This window comes from Podarcis vaucheri (genome assembly GCF_965113315.1).
Source record: "Podarcis vaucheri genome assembly, chromosome: 5".
In the NCBI taxonomy this organism is placed as follows: domain Eukaryota; kingdom Metazoa; phylum Chordata; class Lepidosauria; order Squamata; family Lacertidae; genus Podarcis; species Podarcis vaucheri.
Genome location: NC_138763.1, coordinates 87,638,416 through 87,662,816, shown reverse-complemented (window position 1 = coordinate 87,662,816; position 24,401 = coordinate 87,638,416). Strand labels below are relative to the sequence as shown.

Here is a 24,401-nt window from a genome sequence, read left to right as displayed (position 1 = left end):
CGTCAGTCATTAAAAACTTCCCTAAACAGGGCTGCCTTCAGATGTCTTCTAAAAGTCAGGTAGTTGTTTATCTCCTTGACATCTGATGGGAGGGCTTTCCACAGTGTGGGCACCACCACCGAGAAGGCCCTCTGCCTGGTTCTCTGTAACTTTGCTTTTCGCAGTGAGGGAACTGCCAGAAGGCCCTCGGAGCTGGACCTCAATGTCCATGTTGAATGATGGTGAGGGAGATGCTCCTTCAGGTATACTGGGCCGAGGCTGTTTAGGGCTTTAATGGTCAGTGCCAACACTTTGAATTGTGCTCAGAACATACTGGTTGTCACGAGGTTATCTCTGCACTTGGATGGGCTGCCTGTTTCCCAGCACTGTACCAGAAAAGTCCCTGCCCCGCCCCACCCCAATGGTAGCTATCAGACTGCATTACACGTGCTTGGTTTAGAATTGACAGCTGGACTTGTGAACTTGCAGTTCTGCATAGGCAGCTTATGCAGTTCATTTTCCTGGGATTTGCACCCCGCCCCCGAATTATTTTCTTCTTTGAAAGGAGGACGAGCACTGCAGCGTGACTCTTCCCACTTCTGACACCACGTGGCGTTCACAGAGAACCAGGACGCCAGCTTGGGCTGAAACCCCAACCCAGCTTTAGTTTCCTGGCCTCTTCTCTCCTTGCGCTGGCGTTTATGTGGCTCAGACCGCACAGCTGTGGCATCTGAATATAGACTGCATTTTTAATCAAGGCATATATTGGCTTATATCTTGATCAGGTTCCTAAATTAAATGGGCTTAGATTTTCAAAAGTTTCAAGCCAGGCAGAAGACCAGCAGTTTACAACCTTGGTAATGTTTATCCTCCTAGACAAGGGCCCCTTTGATTGATAGCAGAAAACAATTCTCAAAGTCGTAAAAGCTGGAATTACAGACTGAGAGTGAGGACACTGACCCTACATGTTACAGAAGATAAAAAGGGCAGAGACCAAACATAATAAAACCGTTAAACTTGAGCCACAGGACAAAAGGCCAAGAGCACATGGCTGGCTAGAGAAGGGGGGGGGAGTGTAAAAAGGGGAAGAGGCTTTTTCTCCTATTTTATTTTGAGGCTGTAAACTGTTTCTTCCTTTTTACTTTGAGGAAGTTTATCCTTCTAAAAAGCTATCTATGTTATGTATTAAATATATTGTCTTAAATGTAATTATGCAAAGGATTTAAGAAATGCTAGATTTCATATTAGTTGTCAGACATTTGTTTAGAAACCTTCAAATGAAGGAGATCTTTCAATGTTGATGTGAAACTCAAGATCCTTGACATATGTTTAAGATAAAAATTTAAGATTAATCATTTGTTTTGGAGGGCAAGGAAGGCAAGAGACACATGTAAGATATATTACTACTTATTTGTCATTTATAGATGTAACAATATATAGCTCTTTGTGTTCCATATAAGGACAGAAGGATATGGGTGTATCTTTTAGAATTAATTATAGCAATCAGCCAATAGGAAATCCAACCAGGCTGATTGAACAGAGGCAGCCACAGGAGGAGCAAAGGGGGCTGGATTAAGGGAATATAAGTGCTGGCCATAATGGCAGGAGGCCAGGCCAGAGCTTGGTAACCATATACCACTGTGCCTCTTATTTATTTGTCTGACAAATAAATTATTATTTTAATTTCTCTGTTGCTGCGTTGAATATTTCATTCCAGCTAAGCGTTAACCACAAGCAGGGTGCTACATTTTATGGTGCCTGCGACTCGGATAAGTGGTCTGCTGGAACGCAGCCCCTTCGCCTTACTGGACGGGGTACAAGAGAGAGGACAACTGATTGCCTACCCAGCGCGCACTGGAAAAATTTTTTCCAGGGGAACGCAGCAGTCTCGTCTGTCTGATACCCTGCCCACTGACGGCGACGGACCGGGGGGGACCAGAGAAATAAACAGGGAACCAGCTAAGGGTAAGTGCACTAAGGGGTTTTGGCCCTCCAATTAATTGGGAGGAAGAGAAGTCCTGATCAAACTTCTGCGTCTCAGTAAAGGGGAACTGAGTACGCTAGGTGGCTGGGTACATCAGATGGTGATCTGGTGTAGGGAAAAGGGAAGATTGGGAGGTAGAGTATGGTTGAAGTATCTGGCGCATTGCATGTGTGAGAAAGTACAATGTGTAGCTGACCTAAGTGTGGAGTGAGTACTACTTCGTTTCCCAGTAAGGTGTGTGTGTGAGTGACTGAGTGGATACTTCACAGGGCCATACAATGGGAGTTGGGGGTTCAAAGGGGGGAAATACACCTTTTAAATGTATGTTAAATAATTTTAAGAAAGCCTTCTCAGGGGCATATGGAGTCAAAATGACGCCAGAGCGCCTGAGAACGTTATGTGAACTAGAATGGCCAAAACAAAATACTGAATGGCCATCTCAAGGAACCTTTGATATAAATTTAGTAAGCAAACTTTGGCCTAACATCGCCAAAGAAACTGGAGGGTGCCCAGAACAATTTTCATATATAGATTCCTGGCTGAGCACATTAAATAAAAAATCCTCCATGGATAAGGGAATGCAAAGTCCAACGATGCAAATTATTGGCTGTAAAAGCCAAAGCTAGGAAAGGAATCTTGCCAAATAAACTCAAACCCATTTTTTGAGGGACCAGAGGAAGAGGTGCTTCCACCTCCACCCTATGCTCCACATCAAAGGGAGCCTAATTCAAACCCTCCACCAGTTGTAACCCCAAGGCAAGAAAGTGGAACGAATAATGGGGGTGGAGTCACAGAACTTGATTCCTTGATAGATTATGATAAATATCTTCAGGAGGCATTGGAGGCCTATAATGAAGCCCAAGCAGAAGTGGTTATTCCACCTGTGAGTCCCAGTAGAACTCCATCTACAGTCTCCTTTAATGGAACAACTAATTGCCCACCCCAAACCCCTGTACATCCAAGTCCTAGAGAATTATTACAGAAGTTACAGGGAGACCTTGATCGGTCAGCAAGCAATACAGCCAGGCGTATAGAGCTGCTAAAAGAACGCCTTGGGACAGATACCATCCCCTATGATTTGAGGCCCCTAGAGCAAAGCGAAGAGAAAGGTCACATAGTAGCCCCTCTTAGAAGAGTATTTGATGCACTTGAGGAGCCTGTGCTGGTTAATGGGCAACCCGGACCACGGCCACCTCGAACTTCGATCCTCCAGTACATTCCATTCACAACTACGGATCTGATGAATTGGAAAACACCCTATCTTTCGCAGAAAAACCTCAGGCTATGATGGACTTGGTGACTTCAATAGTAAATACTCATAGTCCTACTTGGACAGATTGTCGCCAGCTCCTGAATACTCTCTTCACCACTGAGGAAAGGAGAGACATAATTGAAAAGGCACAGATATATTTGCGTGAGCAGGCCAGAGTGGGAAATATTTATAATATTGACAGTCATCTCCAGAACAACTTTCCCTTGGAAGATCCTAATTGGGATCCAAACAATGCAATTCACCTGGCCAGGCTTACCACCTACCGCCAGACGCTTGTGCAAGGTATCTGCAGGGCATGCCAGAAGCCCACTAATATGTCTAAAGTCTCAGGAGGGTAGACGTGTTACCCATAACACTGTTTCGTGTTCGGTGCACACCCACAAAAAGACTTAAGTTGTCACCTTTTGAGCTCCTGTATGGGAGGCCGCCCTCCTTTGTTCAGGATATTCCAACTGACCTCAAACAAATAGGAGACCATGTGACACAGGGACAAGTGCAATCTCTCTCCCGTGTTTTTGTCTCTCTCCCGTGTTTGTTTGTTTGTTTTTTATCTTAACAGGTGGGCCCTCGAGCGCACGCCGTGCAGCATTGCCGTGCCGATTCATCAGCTCCAGGCTGGCATAGCATATGGGTGAAAGAGTGGAAACGTGATCCACTTGCACCTAAGTGGCGTGGACCTTACACCGTCTTGCTCTCTACTCCAACAGCGGTGAAGGTAGCTGAGGTGACCCCCCCTGGATTCATCACTCCCGTTTGAAGAAGTCCGAAGGCAGTTGGACGTGCAAAGGTGACCCCTCTAATCCTTTAAAACTGACTCTCTCCAAAAACCCCTGTATCTAGCCCTACGGGGAACGGGCTAGGTCACGGGCAACATTAGACGACCGGCCTGCTGCAGCCACAACACTGGAAGCTGGCTGACCTGCGCACGCCTGAAGCTTGAGGAGCATCAGAACCAGCGATTGTGAAAGGAAAGATTCTCTTATACAATTGATTGACTGCCCCCTTGTGGAACAATTATCAGAGATATTACACATTGGGGATCCTTGGGATATATGTTTTGGTCTTGGTGGTTCCCCATTTCTGTCACTGGGGGAATTATATTGGGACTAATAGTTTTATGCTATCACAATAAGGTAATCTTTTGTGAAAGGAATGCATATGCTAGACATCAACATGATTTTATTATTAATCCTGATCCCTTGGGAAGGGGAAGGGTCCTTGAATCTGACTAAATTTGCTAAATATGGATTCCGCCATGACCACAATATGTGGGTAGGTTTAGCTGAAATGGTAGCCAATGTTGCAAATAGGACCAATTGCCTTGTTTGCTCTCTTGGGCCAGATGATTCAGAGGGAGGTATGCCCTTATTACCAATACCATTAAATGCCATTGGTATGGTAAGCGAAATGCCACACCAAACAGAAGTACAGAATTTCCCCGGATGGAACTCAACTAAACCATTACGAGTTATACCTGTACAAGGGGAATTCTGTGTACATAAATCATCAGGTGCAGCTGATTCTACCATGATAGGCTCTTCTCATTGTCACTATACTTGGGATAATATTAAGAATACCTGGGCACACGGTACCACCTATCGAACTCGGAATGCCTTGCCCTGTGCACCTTCTTTTATTCATGCATGGAAAGTAGTATGGAACATAACTGTGACAGAAAAAGGCAATCTAACATACTGCACTGTGAACTCTATACCCCTTGTGATATTTCGCCTTATGCACTCCACATACCAAAACCCTCAGACCCGATGGTTGTGGTGGATATGTGGAGAATGGGCATACAAGAAACTCCCTTCCAAATGGAGTGGGACTTGTTTCCTGGGATGGGTATTACCACCAATGTGGATTATGTCCACTAGTTCAGCAAAGCGAACATGAAGAAACGCTGATATTTCTCATATAGCAGGAGGAAGTACCCGGAGTTGGAGCGGTACTGATGATTGGCCACCAGAGCGCATTATAGCCTATTATGATCCTGCCTCCTGGAATCCTGGTGAGCCCATACAAGGGGCACGGGATCCTATTTATAATCTAAACAGAATAATTCGATTGCAAGCAGTAGTGGAACTTGTAACCAATGCAACGGCCCAGAGTTTGAGACTTATTGCACAACAGCTGGATGAAAGTAGAGCCGCCATTTTGCAGCTGTAAATGGGAATGGATTATGTACTTGCCAAGCAGGGAGGCCTATGTGGAGTCTTGAACTTGACAGGGAATGCCTGTTGCTTTAACATTTCAGATAATGGTGAGGCAATCCGTGTGTTGGCCACAAAGAAGGAGAGTATAGCACATGTCCCAGTACAAACATGGGAAGGATGGGATATGGGATGGCTCACCAATTGATTACCTAATGTCACAGGACCTAAAAGGGATACTATTGTCTTGCTTGTTTTTCTTGACAGTAGTAGTGATGGTTTTATGTATGATGCCATGTATCATTTCATGTTTTAGAAGTATAATTAGCAAGATAATTTCGAATGAAACTCTACCTCATATCATGGCCCTATACAGAGCTTTAACTCAGGAATATGATGAAGATCAAGCTATCAAGGACGCTTGGTAGCAAGGTCCTTGAGCTTGAAAGGGGGGAATGTGGCATCTGAATATAGACTGCATTTTTAATCAAGGCATATATTGGCTTATATCTTGATCAGGTTCCTAAATTAAATGGGCTTAGATTTTCAAAAGTTTCAAGCCAGGCAGAAGACCAGCAGTTTACAACCTTGGTAATGTTTATCCTCCTAGACAAGGGCCCCTTTGATTGATAGCAGAAAACAATTCTCAAAGTCGTAAAAGCTGGAATTACAGACTGAGAGTGAGGACACTGACCCTACATGTTACAGAAGATAAAAAGGGCAGAGACCAAACATAATAAAACCGTTAAACTTGAGCCACAGGACAAAAGGCCAAGAGCACATGGCTGGCTAGAGAAGGGGGGGGGAGTGTAAAAAGGGGAAGAGGCTTTTTCTCCTATTTTATTTTGAGGCTGTAAACTGTTTCTTCCTTTTTACTTTGAGGAAGTTTATCCTTCTAAAAAGCTATCTATGTTATGTATTAAATATATTGTCTTAAATGTAATTATGCAAAGGATTTAAGAAATGCTAGATTTCATATTAGTTGTCAGACATTTGTTTAGAAACCTTCAAATGAAGGAGATCTTTCAATGTTGATGTGAAACTCAAGATCCTTGACATATGTTTAAGATAAAAATTTAAGATTAATCATTTGTTTTGGAGGGCAAGGAAGGCAAGAGACACATGTAAGATATATTACTACTTATTTGTCATTTATAGATGTAACAATATATAGCTCTTTGTGTTCCATATAAGGACAGAAGGATATGGGTGTATCTTTTAGAATTAATTATAGCAATCAGCCAATAGGAAATCCAACCAGGCTGATTGAACAGAGGCAGCCACAGGAGGAGCAAAGGGGGCTGGATTAAGGGAATATAAGTGCTGGCCATAATGGCAGGAGGCCAGGCCAGAGCTTGGTAACCATATACCACTGTGCCTCTTATTTATTTGTCTGACAAATAAATTATTATTTTAATTTCTCTGTTGCTGCGTTGAATATTTCATTCCAGCTAAGCGTTAACCACAAGCAGGGTGCTACACAGCCTCCCTTCCCCTTCCAGGGAAATTGATTTAAAATTAGAGTGTCAGAATAAAGATATGTACAGATCCATGAATGACTGAATGCAGAAATACCTGCACACGTGCTCAGAATGGGGAAAGGCAGGTGAGAGACATAAGAATATTAAAAAAACCCCACACCCTAGCTACATTTATGGGTGTGGATGGCAAGCAACGGAACAACAGGGAATACTGTGAAAAAAACGGGAAGATGTGGAAATTGATACAGATGTGAGAAATGGCACTGCCAATTTTACCCCTCCCCTATGAAGCAAACCTCGTTCCATTCAACGTTTTTTGTATTAAAAGAGTCAAAGCGAACCCGTTTTGTGGTAAGAGACTCTACTCCATTTCAGTAGGAACATATAGCTCAGTTGGTAGATCGTGAGACTTTTAATCTCGGTTGTGGGTTCGAGTCCCACGCCACTCAGAATATGGGGTTGGACTAGAAGACCCTTGGGCCCCTTCCAATTCTTTGACTCTTAAGTTTTTACAGTCTGGCCCCTGCTCCCTGCTCATGTCATTTCATTCATTTTTTAAAAATTGTTTCTATTAAAAATTTTATCGGGTACAAAAATACAGAAAGCTTCACAAATTTTCTTTCATTCGTTTCTTCCTTGCTGTATTATTTTATGGGTCAAAAACCCCACTACAGTATAAATGTTTGCAGCTGTTTGGCGTTTATTTCCAAAACTGGCAGCCAGGCCCAAACATGAATTATTTTTAGTAACTCTGGTGTGGCGCTATCAGTAAATGTTGTGAATATTTAGCTTCCCCCAGGAGCCTTAGCAGTGTAGGAGGTTGCTGTGTTTAGAGTGTCAATGAAAGGAAACTTAGAAGCCTTTAAAGAATGATTCATCGCCACCTCACCCCCTTTGCAGTAAAGCGCTAGTCAATCAATAGCCTTGCCGCTAACTCTGGGGAGGGTTTTTATTTTATTTTTTTAGTTGCCTTCATAAAATATTTTAATTATCTCAAAATCATAAAATATAAGTAGGCACAATTTGCTTGGAACTCAGGAGGGTAATATGAACGAGAGGAAGAGATAAATGTTTGCGTTTCCACAAACTTAAATCAACCTCTATAATATGAAACCTAACACAGAGCGAAACCAGTGAGTTATTGGCAATATTTAACTTCCCAATAATAGGAATAAATATTACAGCAGCCAGTTTATGTACTCGCTGTTATGGAAAAGAGAGAGAAATAAATACATTGTTCAGAACTGTGCATTAATCCCTCCCTTTGGCATGTTTCTCACCACCACAATTGTTCATTTATTCTTTCCAACTGTTTTACAACTGTGCATTCCTTGGCTGGATCTAGACGCATCAAAGAAGTGTTTCAGTCTAAAGCACTGTAAATTTAAACAGGGAAATCTGGTAGGGAAAAACGGGACTCCACGTTGCCATCTGGTGGCACACAACGTTATATCACACATACAATGCACATAAATTGCTTTTTCTTTAGCAGTCTAGCTGAATCCCTTCTTTCTGAAGACCAGCTTTATAGAAGTTACTCTTATTGTATTATTATATTAATGCAACAGATGACAGAGGCTGTGAGCACCTGCAAAGGGTCACTGTGTGACAGCCAGGCTTGTGTGTCGATGGGGCCTTCCGATGGGGGCAACCCTCACAACAGCAGGGCTAAACTTGGTGAGAGAGGGGGACTTGGTGCTCACCTTCTCTGCCCCGGGGCAGACAAGCGGCAACACTGAGCGCTGGAATGGCCCCCTCTTGCCCAAACTTGCCAATTCCCTCTTCTATGCAAATGTTCAAGCTGCAAGAACCCTGTCCTCTCTTTTACTGCTTACCCTGCAGTGCTGACAGTGCTCACAGTGTGAGGCAGCTGCAGTGTGTTGCAAACTCTTCTCCCACCCTCGCTGCCCCAAATTTCCTGGGTTTCCTAAGTTAGCTTGCCATGGACACACTACCGTATTTTTCGCTCCATAAGGCGCACCTAACCATACTTTGGGGGGGGGGAGAGCCTGAATGCATCCCAGGCTCTGCTCAGCGCTCCCTTTCATGAGCCGCGTGGAGTGTGTGTGCAGCACTTGCAGGCTTTTCCCCTTCTCCCTCCTCGGGGAAAAGCCCCCAAGAGCCCCCCCCACACTCCGCACAGCTCTTTGAAGGGAGCGTGGCTCTTGGGGGCTTTTGTGGGAGGTGGGGGGAGTGAAAGAGCCTCTGTCCCTTCCCCCACCTCCCGCAAAAGCCAGGGATAGCCGTGTGAAGCCTCCCCAGGGCAGCGGGATGAAGGCTCCCCACTGCCCTGCAGAGGCTTCGCGGGCTACCCCAGAGCTGCTCAGGTGCTTGTGGGGCTGGCGGGGAAGCTCGGGTTTCCCCCCCCCCCAGCCCCAAAAAGCAGTTCGGGGAGCAGCGGAAAGGCTGCACGCAGCCTTCCTGCTGCTCCCAGAGTTTGTGGGGCTGGCAGTGGGGGATGCCCGGGTCCCCCCCCCCAGCCCCAGGGAGCACACATTCGCTCCATAAGACACACAGACAATTCCCCTTAGATTTTAAGAGGAAAAAAGTGTGTCTTATGGAGCGAAAAATACAGTAATTTGGCCCACAGGGCATTGCTGCTGAGGCAACCAGGAAATGTACCTTTGTATCGGGATATTCATTTAAGTGCGAATGGAGTTCCTGGGCCCCACATTGCATCTGGTGGCAGACACTGCCCAAATGAAGAGCAGGGCATTGAGGCAATTCTCTTTAAAAATAATTATTATACGAATTTTCATTCATAACAAACATTTCAACTCTAATTCTCACATTTCAAACTTGGACTTCCCTCCCTCTCTTTCTGTGGTTCCTTAGATTTATTTACATCTTTCCCCACATATCCCAACCATCTCTACTTATTCCTTTATTCGTCTGTTTTCATCGATGTTTTTGAAACTGCAGGTTTCTACACTAATCCTGCCAATGTCCTAATCTGTTTGCAGTTTGTAGATATTCAACGAACCATTTCCATTCCTTAATAAAATGCTTGCTGTCTTGATGTCTTATTCTTCTGACATGTTTTGCCATTTCTGCATGGTCCATTAATTTCTGTAGCCATTCTTCTCTCCCAACGAGACTTCTTCTTGGGCATTGAAACAATTCAACTTTTCTACCAGGGTTGAGCTCTCTTTCTCCTGCTTCCAACACAGATGGGGGACGGGGACGACACACCACTGTTTGTGAAGAGGCAGGGAAGAATGCACAAGAGAGTTCCATGTTTTTGCACCTCCAAAATCGGTTTTGCAGCATAGATCAAATTCCACACACACACACACACAAAATACCTAGAGTAGGTAGGCATAAAGCCTTCATGATGGAGAAGTGTGATTATATTACTGGTGAAGAGTCGGCAGAAAACATATCCAAACATGCCTGCCACAGCTTTCCTGAAACTCCTCAGGCTGACTCACAACCATGATATCTGGAGTGGGTTGGTATGGAGAGCAGATTAAAATGCCGTTAGCATCAAAGAAAGAATCAAGGAATATTTAGTAGTCATGAATGCAAGACAACCCGGGACAAGTTGCTCAAGGTTCACCCACGCTTTGAGGAAATGGGAGGCGGCGTAATATATTCTCGGTATTCAGTTCCACCCTGCTTCCTTCTTAACTTTTGCAGCAAGTTTACAGATGGTTCATTGATTGGTGGCCTAGCTGGGCATTGCGGGTCTTTCCTGATGGCAGCTATGGGATCAGAAAAGAGGCACCTTTCATGAACGTGCTCTCTCTACGTCTTTCATGTAGAAGACAAGCAAGGATCATTGTAGGAGAGAAGTGGCCCCACACTGGTGGTGCTGTGGTCTAAACCACTGAGCCTCTTGGGCTTGCTGATCAGAAGGTCAGCAGTTTGAATCCCTGCGACGGAGTGAACTCCCGTTGCTCTGTCCCAGCTCCTGCCAACCTAGCAGTTCGAAAGCACACCAGTGCAAGTAGATAAATAGGTACAGCTGCGGCAAGAAGGTAAATAGCATTTCCATGCGCTCTGGCACTCATCACAGTGTCCTGTTGCGGCAGAAGCGGTTTAGTCATGCTGGCCACATGACCTGGAAAGCTGTCTGCAGACAAACGCTGGCTCCCTCAGCCTGAAAGCGAGATGAGTGCTGCAACGCCATGGTTGCCTTTGACTGGACTTAACCATCCAGGGGTCCTTTACTTTTACCTTTTATCCCAATGCCATCCATGGGTAAGGGTTCGTCTGCCGTGAGGCAGCCTGCCAAGCGCATGTTGGGGATCGCTGTGGGTCCTCAGCCATGGACAGCGTTGGAGAGAAGCTAGTTCAGACACAACACTAAAGCACAAAGCCTGGTTTCTTTCCTCTTCGGCGAGCCAGGAGGAGGAGGGCAGTGAAGGAGTGGTTTTCTTGTGAATGCAGTAAACCATGGTCAATCTTACGTATATAAAATCCACCACACAAAGAAAATAAAAAATGAGGTGCCAAAATCCCAAAGAAAAGACTATTTATGTAAGCGACCCACAGCTGCACGGATGTTACCGGCCCAGAGATGGAAAGAAGAGAAAGTCCCTACCAGAGAAGAATGGCAGATGAAGTTAATGGACTATGCTGAAATGGCTAAAATGACTGGAAGTGTTAAAAATCAGGAAGATCAAAATTTGAATAAGGAAAGGGGAAAATTTATGAACAGTTAAAATCGTTAGTAGGATTGGAATATCACTTGTAGTTTAAGGTTCATAGAATCATAGAATCATAGAGTTGGAAGAGACCACAAGGGCCATTGCGTCCAACCCCCTGCCAAGCAGGAAACCATTGATTCTGGATATAATGGAAGAGGTAAAGGGTTTGGATTAACATAAAAGATGTGGAAGGAAATGAATAATAGGACCCACAAAGGGGAGGATGGAAGTCCAAGAGATTCCTTGGAATCTTGTTTTTATGATTTATGTTTGATATATCTCTGTAAAATTTTAAGTTGAAGAACCAAATAAATAATTTAAACAACATCATCATCATCATCATTATCATATTGGGGAGACTAGTCTAGAACCCCTCCCCAACATGAATTTCTCGTTTAAGCAACTGGTGTCCAATGTGTCCTGGAAACACCTTGGGTATTTTGAAGCTTATTTTCAGTGTATGATTTTGCATGTGAAAATAAGAGTTTTTGGTTTTCCCCCCACTGAGAACATGCAAAATACAGTTTTCCTGCGCCCTCCATGATTTTCAGCCGTGACTGTGATAGAGAAAAGAAGGAACTTGTCTATGTCAGTTGCTGATTTCAAGTCTAGGCTATTTTATTGAGACAAGTTCAGAAATATACATCATTTCATCTTCAATGTTCCCATGCTTAGAGGGCCCAGCCCATCAACAGCACCTGGGCTTCTCTTCTACAGCTTAAATGCCAACGTCACCCCATCGCCAATGGTGAGCATGCTAATATTCACTCGCGGATCACGGAAGATCTTCTCATTCAACTGATGGAGGTGCTGGCCATCTAGGTCATCTTTGGCTGGCTTAAGGACTCTCCCCGACCACAAAACCTATTAGAAAGGGTGGGGAGGGCAGGGGAGAGAAATCGTATACTTACTTTTACAAGAAAAACACAGCACAGCGCACCTTTTATCCTTATATTTACATATATTTCATTCTATATCATCTATATTTATTTCCATATATGCCTAGGGCCTGACATTGGAGTCTGACCAATGTACCACCAGATTTGAAACAAACAGCCCATTTCCCAAAATACTCATTGAAAAGTGTAGTCTGTAGCTCTGAAAATGAGATTTAAGCCATCTAATGACGACGACGACGACAATATATTTATATCCCACCTATCAGACTGGGTTTCCCCAGCCACTCTGGGTGGCTCCCAACAGAATATTAAAACATGATAAAACATCAAACATTAAAAACTTCCCTGAACAGGGCTGCCATCAGATGTCTTCTAAAAGTCAGATAGTTGTTTATTTCCTTGACATCTGATGGGAGGGCGTTACACAGGGCGGGCCCCACTACTGAGAAGGCCCTCTATATTTCAATCTTTGCTCATAAGTTGAGTCAAGCAGTCTTACTCCCAAACAAGGGACCGTACTTTTAGTCTTTTCCCCCCAGTACAAAATTGACTAATAGTAACTGAGATTTTTTTTAAGATACAAGAGATAATTCCCTTCCCAACAAAGTTCAAAATGCTTTCCCCCTTCTCCTCCTTTCCTTCCTGTTAGTAAAGGCATAATATGTGCCCTCTGTCCACCACCGCCAGTATTTCCCCCGTAAAACATACCCATGTGACTGAGGGCCTATCACTTTAAAGCTGTCACCCAAAAATAAAGGAGTGGCTTCTATGACTTCCCTTGATCTGGACGCTATGCATCAACAAAAGTCTAGTATCTATCCAGGGAAGTCATAGTCCTGCTCTACTCTGCCACGCCTGGAGCCAGGCCATACCTGGAATAATGTGTCTAGTTCTGGGCACCACAATGTAAGAATATTGACAAGCTGGAACGTGTGCAGAGGAGGGTGACCAAGGTGATGAAGGCTCTGGAAGCCAAGCCTTATGAGGAACGGTTGAAGGAATTGGGAATGAAGGGGAAATATGTGTGCGTCCTATGGGGCGAATGCAGGCTTTCGCTGAAGCCTGGGGAGCGAGAGGGGTCAGTGCGCACTGACCCCCCTCGCTCTCCAGGCTTCAGGAAGCTATCCGCAAGCCTTCAGAGCGTGGCGGGAGTGCCCACCGGGCTCTGAAGGCTTGCAGATAGCAGCCTGTAGACCGAAGCCTGGGGAGCGCAGCGCTGCGCACCCCGGGCTTCGGGCAGCTATCCGCAAGCCTTTGGAGCGCGGTGGGAGTTCCCGCTGGGCTCCAAAGGCTTGCGGATAGAAGCCTGCAGCCTGAAGCCCGGGGAGCACAGTGGAGGGTAGGGCCTGTAACAATGGCTTCAAATTACAAGAAAGGAAATTTTGACTAAACACCAGGAAGAGCTTTCTGACATTAAGAGCTGTTTTGACAGTTGAGCGGACTTCTACGAGGTTGTGGAGTCTTCTTCCTTGGTGGTTTCTCAGCAGAGGATGGAAGGCCCTCTGTCATGGATGCTTTAGCTGAGATTCCTGCATCGCAGGGGGGTTGGACTAGATGACCCTGGGTGTCCCTCTTCGTAAACTCTACAATTCAATGATTCTTTAGTGTTCATATAATCAAATTATCTGTTGGAATTCTTTGAAATGATTTAGTATTTGATTGTCAAACAGGCTCCACCAATACCTATGATCCAATGAATTTGTTAAGAACTTTTAATTGGCCACAAGACTTTCTTGAGGAAGCATGCTGTGCTTACATTATCAATTGCTATTATTCCTCCTTTTCTCACGAGCTGTAAGCATCTTTCATAGTAGTCGTTGTATCCATCTTTGTTAGCATCTATGAAAGCAAAGTCAAATGTCCCAGCTTCGCCATTTGCCAGAAGTTCATCTAGACATTAAAAAAAGGACTATTTCATTTCAAATAGGAAACATCTGTAGGACAGTTCAGTTTCAGTGAAATTAGCAGACTCCTCCCATTAGCATTGCCTAATGTACAATAGCGCTGTGCCATAATATTCACAGGAGTTTGATTTTGTGTAAGTTGACATTTCAGAGGTGAGGGGCCTACCAAAAAGCAAACCATCCTTTATGAAAAAACAACACTTTTTAAGCCACTCTCCTGACACACCACTAAACTGGTGAACCCATTTTGTTATCTACTCTTCTCAACCACTATGACATGTCACAATTCAGCTGCACATTCTATAATTTCCAGGCATTATTGACATACCTAGTGTTTGGCAGGCTGGCTTTATCCTTAGGTCAATTTTGTGATCCACTCTTGCCTGAAGTGAGAGAGGGGTAAAAGGTTATTTCCTAGGAAAGGCATACAGTCGTACACTGGAAGTCGAACGGAATCCGTTCCAGAAGTCAGTTTAACTTCCAAAATGTTTGAAAACCAAATTGTGGCTTCTGATTGGCTGCAGGAAGCTCTTGCAGCCAATCAGAAGCCACGTAAGTCCCATCAGATGTTTGGGTTCCAAAAGAACATTCACAAACTGGAACAATGACTTCCGGGTTTGTGGCGTTTGGGAGCCAAAACGTCTCGAGTTCCAGGGCATTCAGGATACAAGGTATGACTGTACTATAGGTGATTTTGAGAAGGGCCTGATAAAATCAATGTCTTTTCATATGTAATTTCTCCATTTCATTGGATATCATTTGCTCTGCTTGAAGGCCAAGGTTAAGAGGTCTTCGTCTGGTCTGTGAATTGGAGTACTGGGAAGATTACGTGGAACATTAAACCACTCTCCACAAGAGTTATTAGCCCAAAGCAAGCTTTATGGGCCACCTATATACCGTATTTTTCGCTCTATAAGACACACCAGACCACAAGACGCACCTAGTTTTTGGAGGAGGAAAACAAGAAGAAAAAAATCTGAATCTCAGAAGCCAGAACAGCAAGAGGGATCACTGCGCAGTGAAAGCAGCAATCCCTCTTGCTGTTCTGGCTTCTGGGATAGCTGCGCAGCCTGCATTCGCTCCATAAGATACACACACATTTCCCCTTACTTTTTAGGAGGGAAAAAGTGAGTCTTATAGAGCAAAAAATACGGTACATTGCTTGTGGCCTAAAAAACCCAACTTCTGCAAAGTTTCCTTTTTGCCACAACTGACCAGGTGGGTGGTTGTTTACAGAATACACTAAATCCCTGCATTTGGGAAATCAGAGTTGAGAGGAAAAACAGAGAGGTGGTGGAAATAAAAGCTGAGTGGTTCAGCTGTGGCTTAGCTGGAGGCTACAAACCATTACCTCCTGGATCCTTTCTTAGGCAAACCGCCAAAGTCACAAATTCTGAAATCGCTTTGTTTCAGGGCTGAACGTGAAAACACAGAGGACGCTGCCAAATGGAAGCCAGTTGGCTGATAGTTGATATAAGTCATATCCACATTTCCCCTTACAAAAAAATTTGTGGGGCATGACTGGGCAAGGAAATGGCGCACCCTTTTTTCTTTGCTTTTTAATTTCTACTTATTTAATTATTGGAGGAGGAGGAGGAGGAAGAGGCCACTAACTCCTCTGATGAGATAAGCAGGTTTTTTTTATTTCTTTGCCTGTTACAGGATGGGAATGCTCAGCTTTCAGAGCACAAGAAAATCTACAAAAATAGCGCCACGTCAGAGGCAATGCCCTGTGGCAAATATTGCTGAACTACAAGTCCCAGCATCCATGAGAATTGCCCTCATGGCTGAAGGTGCTGGAATTTAACAGCATCTGAGCAGTGCCAGCTCAGCCACTCCTGCCCTCTTAGGCACCCATGCCATCAGCGGCGTAGCGTGGGTTGTCAGCACCCGGGGCAAGGCAAGTAATTTGCGCCCCCTAACCTGCTGCTGCTGCCAGCTTCTTCTTGCTGCTGCCTGGTCTGGTCTGGTGTGGTTTTCTCCCGCGCTCAGCGCTGCGCTGGGCGGTCGCTGCACTGTCCCTCCCCCAGATAGTCCCTCGCTCTCTCTCCACAACGCACGCCTGGCACCCCCCCCTTCACAGTGGGCGGCGACCCAGCGGCTCGGATCGGATTCGCACAGCCAGCACTGCAGTGAGAGAGAGTGAGTGAGCCAGGTAGGGGCAGAGAGCTGCGAGTGCGCCTCCCCCGATGTTGCGCCTGGTGCGGGCGGCCCCCCCTGCACCCCCCACGCTACGCCACTGCCTGCCATGCAACCATATGCCATGGATACACTTGGCAGTGGGTGAGAACCAGTTTCAGATAAAAAATATTGCGCTATGTACGTGCAGAAAAGGGGAGAAAATCCTCATATTTCGAGAAAAGCATCAAGCATATATTTCAATCTCTTCATTGAAGTTAAGAGAGAGGATTTAAAACAGGATTTGACATCTAGCAAGATCGTGTCCAATGCCCTAAGACGGAATGCAACATTTGGACGCGGGTGGCACTGTGGTCTAAACCACTGAGCCTCTTGGGCTAGCTGATCAGAAAGTCGGCGGTTCGAATCCCTGCAATGGAGTGAGCTCCTGTTGCTCTGTCCCAGTTCCTGCCAACTTAGCAATTTGAGTGCATGCCAGTGCAAGTAGATAAATAGATACTGCTGCGGTGGGAAGATAAACGGCATTTCTGTGCGCTCTGGTTTCTGTCACAGTGTCCCGTTGCACCAGAAGCAGTTTAGCCATGCTGGCCACATGACCCGGAAAGCTGTCTATGGACAAATACTGGCTCCCTTGGCCTGAAAGCGAGATGAGCGCCACAACCCCATAGTCGCCTTTGAGTGGACTTAACCGTCCAGGGGTCCTTTACCTTTACTAGCTAGAGCAAAGATTTCAAAAAAATGTGTCACAGCGGCATCACTTATGGAGCATAAAGATGCTTTGGCACTTGTAAAATGGTGACTGCAGACATTCTGTACTTTGTGGGACACTAATGGTGCCAGCATCAGTTACCGGTAATGTAGCCAATATTGCTAGGGAGTGGCTGCAACATTATTTCCCAAGCAGTTACCTGAGTAAGTGCCAAATAACACATCTGCAGTTGTATTTCTACAGGGCCAATAGCAGATTGCCGGGGGGGGGGGAGTGGGGAGGAGAAGATTTAGCTCTGTTGTTCCCAATGTGGGGCACATGCCCCACAGGGGGGCAATTTGATTTTTAAGGGGGGCAATTCGAGAATGAGTTATTAGCAATGATTTTTTTGCATTTCTTATGGTCCTAGGGGCCTCATAGACGGTATATAAATGTATTTTGTGACATAAACATTTTTAAAATTAAAATTGGCAAGTACACGGCAGTCAGCTGGTAGCAATGCAGAGGTTATCTAAACAGAAAAGGTTATCTAAACAGAAAACACACTGGGCGCATTCAGGGGGAGTAGTGCTCTGGGAGCACTCAGTCAACAGTTGTGGAATTGCCCCCTGCTCTGAGCACTGGTGATCAGCAGGAACTCAGATACCTCAGGAAATTCATGATTTATCCATAGTAAGAATTAACGTATTTTTTGCTCTATAAGACTCACTTTGTCCCTCCTAAAAAGTAAGGGGAAATGTGTGTGCGTCTTATGGAGCGAATGCAGGCTGTGCAGCTATCCCAGAAGCCAGAACAGCAAGAGGGATTGCTGCTTTCGCTGTGCAGCGATCCCTCTTGCTCTTCTGGCTTCTGAGATTCAGAATATTTTTTTTATTGTTTTCCTCCTCCAAAAACTAGGTGCGTCTTGTGGTCTGGTGCATCTTACTGAGCGAAAAATACAGTATATGTCACGGGGGGGGGGCCGAATCAGGATTTTAGAGATGCTTAGATGGGGGATGGCCAAAAAAAGGCTGGGAACCACTGATTTAGATAGAAGGAAACAGCATCAAGGGGAGAGGTTTATATACTCTTATAAGCCCAGCTGCGCCAACCAAATCCGTGCTTCCCTGCATTTGATTCAGAGTTAAAAACTTAGACAACCAATGCCTGAAATGACAGATCTCCCATGTAATATGTTGCTTAGCTCCGGTTCTCAGGTCTCCCAATCCCCAGGTGTGCCGGCGCAGCTCATTTACCTCTTTCCACACTGGCTTTCCGATATTGGCATAATCTTCGCTTATATCGCAGGCGACGACTCTGCCATCCTCGGGTATGACCAGAGCCATGTTTAAGGCATTGTACCCTGTAAAGACACCTGAAACACACCAGGAATTACGGGCAGTTGTCGGAGCTTGGTTCCTATTTCTGCGACACAGAGAGTTCCACGAGTTCTAGATCCCATTAACTGGTATCTTAACACAACCTCATCCAGGCATGAGAGACTGTGGATGTCTTCAGTACTTGTTTTCAGAGAGAGAAAAATATTAAAAATAATATCCTGGCCTCTTGGGTGGGTTATTCCAACGCTACTAATGATTTTAACTGTTTACAATGGTTTTTAAGATACATTGTAAAATTTCCCCATTCCTTATTAAAATTTTGGTCTTCCCGATTTCTGATTCTTCTGATCATTTTGGCCATTTCGGCATAATCCATCAACTTGATCTGCCATTCTTCTCTGGTAGGGTTTTGAATATTTTCATGTTCTATTTGGAGAATGCCATTGTGTCATGAGACAGCTACAGTGGGGGGGGGGGAGAAGCAGGCTCCACAAATCTCTTGGTCCTTTGCCCAATGACCAATCCTGCATGGATGCTTGGGATGTCTCTGCAAAACCCACAAATTGCTCTCCTCTGCCCCACCCCGAATTATCTCGCAGTCTCTAGTAACTAATGCAGAAGCGGAGATGGTGGCAGAGGCGGCCCAACTGAAACTTGCGTGCCAAGTGTTTTTTTTCCACCCATGGAGCCTGTGAGACTTTGCTTGTCTCTCATTTGGCCCTGCCGTGCCCTTCCTGTAAGCAGCTCAGACTGGTGCTCTTGACCATGGATTAAGCCCTGAAATGCAATTATTCAATGCTTACTTATTTATAGTGTTTGCCCTTGCGACTTCACAATGCTCAGAGCAATCTAACCGCAGCCAATGTACATTTGCAGGAGCTGTGGCAGGTTTGGGACTACAATATGGTCTGGGACGCAGCGCAGTTCGGAAGCCACTTCCTGGAAAAATAAAACTTCTCAGAATACTTGGCCTAAGAGGTTGCAGCCTGCTCAATGCTAGGCTTCCATTCAACATTGCCCTGGCCAGCTCAGCTCCAAGAAGCTAGGAGAATTCAGACAGGGTTCAGACAGGAGACAGCGTTCTTTGGAGAAACCAACGCAATGTTTTAAGGTGGAGGGCCAGGGATTGAATGCTGAGAAAGCCACAGAAATTATAAAAGAACAAACGTTTGTTGCAGAATTGGGGAGTATTTGTTCCTATGCCTCAGTCCACAGCCTGAAAAGAACATGGGGATCTTTAGAGTCAAGCCAAAGAACAGAAACTAGAAAGTGGTTGGATGCTAAGCAAAGTAGCGGGCTATGTTGAATCAGCCAAGCTAACAGCTAAAATACGATAATCTAATGATGACTGGTTGTTTTTTTATTTTGACGAATGGAAACCTTTTTCAGATTATTTGAAGAAATACTATAGCACGAAGAACCCGCCAGCAGGTTTCAAACTATGAGCAACAGAAAGAATGAAAGATTTAACTACGTTAAAAAGGAGGGAAGACAGGATACAGCACAGGGGAGATAAGAAAAACGTCATGGAAAATAGGATGGGATGTTGACACTCTCTCTCTAACGCACTGGAATTTTTATGTGGATTTTTTTTTAATTCAATGAATTATTATTTTTTTAAAAAAGAAAGTAAGTGACTGGATGCCAGACTTCCAGTGGACGTAAGGTCACTTCTCTTTCAGATGTGATTAGCAGGCAACAGCCACATGACCCACAGATCCTGCAATTCAGCCTACAGATCATTCTGGAGCCTTCCCTGCATAAACAGAATGACTTACCTACTTCAATGACCTTCTTTGCTTTGATCAGCCTTGCCAGGTTGGCTAAAAGCTGGGCCTCGTCAATAGACACCATCATATTTTTATTGGGAAGGTTCCAAGTAACCTAGAAAAGAACATCTGCTTGTTACAAGTTGCTAACTTACTGATCAGTAACCAGTGCTATAAGTTATTATGGGGGGCGGGGGCTATTTGTGCATGTGAACACAATTTGCCTTTGGCTGATTTCTCCATTTGCATGACCAGAGAAATGACAATAACCTTCTGCACAGTGCTATTTTTCTTTCAAGAAAAAGAGGTGCCGGGACTCTCCACGAATGCCACCCCTGTTCTCTTAGAATGGCAATGGCGGCCACCTGAGTTTGAGCAAGTTCCGGCTAAAAAAAAGCCCTGCTTCTGCATAAAGTCTTTGGCTGTAAGTCATTTGAGTTGCCTTCAGCAAAGAAAAAGCAACCGATAACTCTGACGAATAATAATAATAATAATAACCACAATAATAATTGTAAAGGCTATACACTGAATAGCAGGGGAGTGGGGAAACTATTGATCCACGACTGAATAGACAGGTAACACAGGGATACACATTTTCAAAACTGCTTTGTGCAGTAGCGGAACTTCATGCTCCGGCAGCAGGGGGTGGAGAGCAGCGGCGGCAGGGCAATCTGGGGGCGTAGCATGCCCAGCGCAGGCGGGGGGGCAGCTGTAATGGCGCCCCACCGGGATCACACTGCTGGGGTGGTGCGCTCCCCCCACACCCCTCTTCCTCCGCCAGTGGTTACATGAATTAATATTCACTACAATGAAAAGTTCAGCTGTCACAAGCTCCTAGAAAGTACCTATAGGTCCGCCTTGTTGCATTTGTTGTTGTTTAGTCGTTTAGTCGTGTCCGACTCTTCGTGACCCCATGGACCAGAGCACGCCAGGCACTCTTGTTGCATTAAATAGGGCTATTTAGAATTGCAAGGGTATTTAGAACTGAGTTCACAGAGGCAAGGGGAAAGGAGAGTCCACACCATGATACGACCTACTTCTCACTGCGGCTTAGCAGTACCACTTCAGAGGAACACAGTCTGGTGTTCACATGATGCAAAGTTCTCTCAGGAAAGCAAAAGCTAAATTCCTCCACAAACAAGACTAGCAGGTTGGGGAGAAACCTAACTGAGCACCTCTCTCTCTTGTCTTGAGTCAGCCACCGTGCGCCTCCACTTGCAATGGAACCCAGCATGGCCACATTTACAAGGGGAAAGGCGGGTCCTGGTCTTTACTGATATTCTATTGTTTTTTAGAAGACTATATGGGAATTATCTGGTGAAAACAGCACAGAAACATGGGGCGGAGCTTGTGGGTTTCACTGTGGGCCCCATATACCTTTTCCTTGAGACAACACGGTTCTGATGTGAAATGAAACCATTGCAGAAAATAAACAACCCTATATTTTTTTCTGGGATGTCTATCCTTATCATCTCATGGAGAAGACAAAACCCAGTTCTGGGCACGAGCAAGTTCCTAAGTGGACTCTGAACGGGGCACTTATGTGAGAGCTGAAGTCGGGAAGATGGACCTAGTAGAAAGACATACTTACCAATCTTAGCTTCTTCAAAGCCGGGTGCTCCCTCAAGGAGTGATCCAGCACATACTGCAGTAATGGGCTGTTTTTCCCTCGGAAACGGCTTTTGGGAGTTCCAAAGGGAAGGCCTGAATATCTTCTGCCTTTGGGGAAAGAAATAAGACAAGCATACAAACCCATAAGCTTCCAAAGATTTCTGGTGGGGCTGCATGCACACATCACTCCCTTGCACCTAAGGGTTTCTCCGTTCACTTCAATGGTGGAAGCATATCTGCCTATTTACAGGCCTGTCTTCTTCATGGAAGTTAACGGTAAAGCTCATCCCAAACTCAATGTGTACATCAAAGCACAAGAGCCCGAGGACCGGGGTAGTAGAGATCAAGGCTGTGCCCCACCCTCTTCCCTATAGAAGGGCATCACAGGACTGGGAGCATGCAGATTGCCACAGCGTGAATTTTCCACAGCCCCCCAAACCGAAGAGTGCACCATAGCACTACAGTGAAACTCTGCTGTCATGTCCTTTTCCCAGGCTCCATCCAGCCTTGAACAGGAGGGCTGTTACACTATACAGTGGTACCTTGGTTTGCGAACTTAATCTGTTCCGGGAGTCCGTTCGACTCCCCAAACCATTTGAAAACCAAGGAGTGTCTTCTAATTGGCTGCAGGAGCTTCCTGCACTTAATTGGAAGCTGTGTCAGACGTTCAGCTTCAAAAAAACGTTCATTCGAGAATACAAGGGATGTGGGTGGTGCTGTGGTCTAAACCACTGAGCCTCTTGGACCTGACAGTCAGAAGATTGGCGGTACAAATCCCCGTGATGGGGTGAGCTCCCATTGCTCTGTCCCAGTTCCTGCTAACCTAGCAGTTTGAAAGCATGCCAGTGAACTTCATAACCAGACACTGGAGAGACCTGTCAGGAGTAAGCATGGACCAATGGTACCAAATAGTATGGGAAACAGCCTTACTAGTAAAATTAACCAATAAACTGAAACTGACATGGGGACAAATAGAAGAAGAGGCCTTCACCCCAGTATGGCTCCCCTTTATCACACACACAGCCCAAGAAGACAATGACAAAAATCCACCAACAGCATACAAATCAATATGGCTAACCTGATCCAAAACACCCACCCACCCCACTCACACACGAAAACAAAGATCACCACAGCCAATCACAAACAAACAACCGCACCCTAGGTCAACCCCAACCTCTCTCACCACAAAGGAACACAAGGGAACAGCAGAGAACCCGCACAAGCGACCCTAACACAAAACCCCACATATATTAAGTAAAATAGAAACATTGCCACCTGACCCCACCCCCACTCACCTTTCCCCCCTGCCACCTCTTTCCCCCCTTTCTTCCTAATGTCTCAACAAATGAAACAGATCTGTAAAACATGTTACTTGAAAAAAGAGAGATTGCACATACATTTGTAAACCAAGAAAATCTTTAATAAAAATCCATTTTAAAAAAAGAAAGCATGCCAGTGCAAGTAGATAAATAGGTATCGCTGGGGCGGGAAGGTAAATGGTGTTTCCGTGCGCTCTGGTTTCCGTCACGGTGTCCTGTTGCGCCAGAAGCGGTTTAGTCATGCTGGCCACATGACCTGGAAAGCTGTCTGTGGACAAATGCTGGCTCCTTCGGCCTGAAAGCGAGATGAGTGCCATACCCCATAGTCACCTTTGACTGGACTTAAACATCCAGGGGTCCTTTACCTTTTATTTTTTTTTATTTTTTGAGTGTCACATAGTGTCAGCACCCTCAGTTTGTCTTGTTAAAGGGAGACTGGGGCTTGACCCAACCCTAAACCCATGAGCTCATTAGGGTTTGGGTTGCCCCTCCTGCCACCCAGCCCACCCACAACTCCACCCTCGGCCGGGTCACGCGCGCAACAAGCCGTGGGGCCGCTGGCGAACGCGCAACAGGGCGGCGCCCACGCGGATCCTGCTTCCAAGACGGACAAAGGGATCTTAGTCTCAGGATCTTACCTATTAGGAATCCAGCAACAGCAACCACCCCCAGCGCTGCAGTCCCGACGACTGCTTCTTTGGAGAGGTTGAAAGCGGGCATTTTGGGGGCTTTTATTTCTTGGGTTTTTCTTGGAAAGCGTGTCAGGGAGAGAGGAGGCTTCCTGCAGCTTTGCACGCCGAAGTGCACTTTCTCCCCGCCGCGCTCACGTGACGCCTGCATGCTCTTGCTGTCGTCACGGGAAGGGAGAGGAAATTCCCGGTTTGAGCGGACGGCGCGCGCAGGGGCGAAACTGGGGGAAAGCCCACCAGTCTTGTGGATAGAGCAAGCGGGGCGTCGCAGGCTCGACCCCCGGCAGCTGCGAAAAGGCTGAAAGCCTGGACAATCGTAGAACGATCGAATTGTAGAGTTGGAAGAGGGCTACCCAGAGTCATCTAGTCCACCCCCCTGCGATGCAGGAATCCCGAACGCCTGCATCCAGAACAGATGGACACCCGACCTCTGCTTCGAAACCTCCAAAGAAGGAGAGCCCGAAACCTCACGAGGGTGTTTCTTCCGCTGTCGAACTTTTTTTTATTAAAAAAAACCTATT

The 24,401-nt window shown here is 45.5% G+C and overlaps 1 protein-coding gene across 1 annotated transcript; it reads right to left on the bottom strand.

Moving 5' to 3' along the window:
* Positions 1-12,119: 12,119 nt before the first annotated feature.
* COMTD1 (catechol-O-methyltransferase domain containing 1) lies at positions 12,120-24,046 on the bottom strand. The gene is made up of 7 exons (XM_082225101.1): positions 23,830-24,046; positions 21,853-21,980; positions 20,271-20,376; positions 18,409-18,527; positions 14,654-14,708; positions 14,178-14,311; positions 12,120-12,386 (listed from the first exon to the last, which is right to left on the bottom strand). Exons 1-7 carry the CDS (start codon positions 24,029-24,031, stop codon positions 12,234-12,236), a joined length of 897 nt encoding a protein of 298 aa, XP_082081227.1. The 5' UTR covers positions 24,032-24,046; the 3' UTR covers positions 12,120-12,233.
* Between the last annotated feature and the right edge of the window lie 355 nt (positions 24,047-24,401).

Excerpts from the sequence above, each read along its gene's own strand:
- COMTD1 (XM_082225101.1), bottom strand. The coding sequence starts at position 24,031 with ATGCAGGCGTCACGTGAGCGCGGCGGGGAGAAAGTGCACTTCGGCGTG. Across the intron at positions 21,981-23,829 it reads TGTTGCTGGATTCCTAATAG|GCAGAAGATATTCAGGCCTT; the intron begins GTAAGATCCTGA and ends CTTTCCCCAAAG. Across the intron at positions 14,312-14,653 it reads GCCAGCCTGCCAAACACTAG|ATGAACTTCTGGCAAATGGC; the intron begins GTATGTCAATAA and ends TTTAATGTCTAG.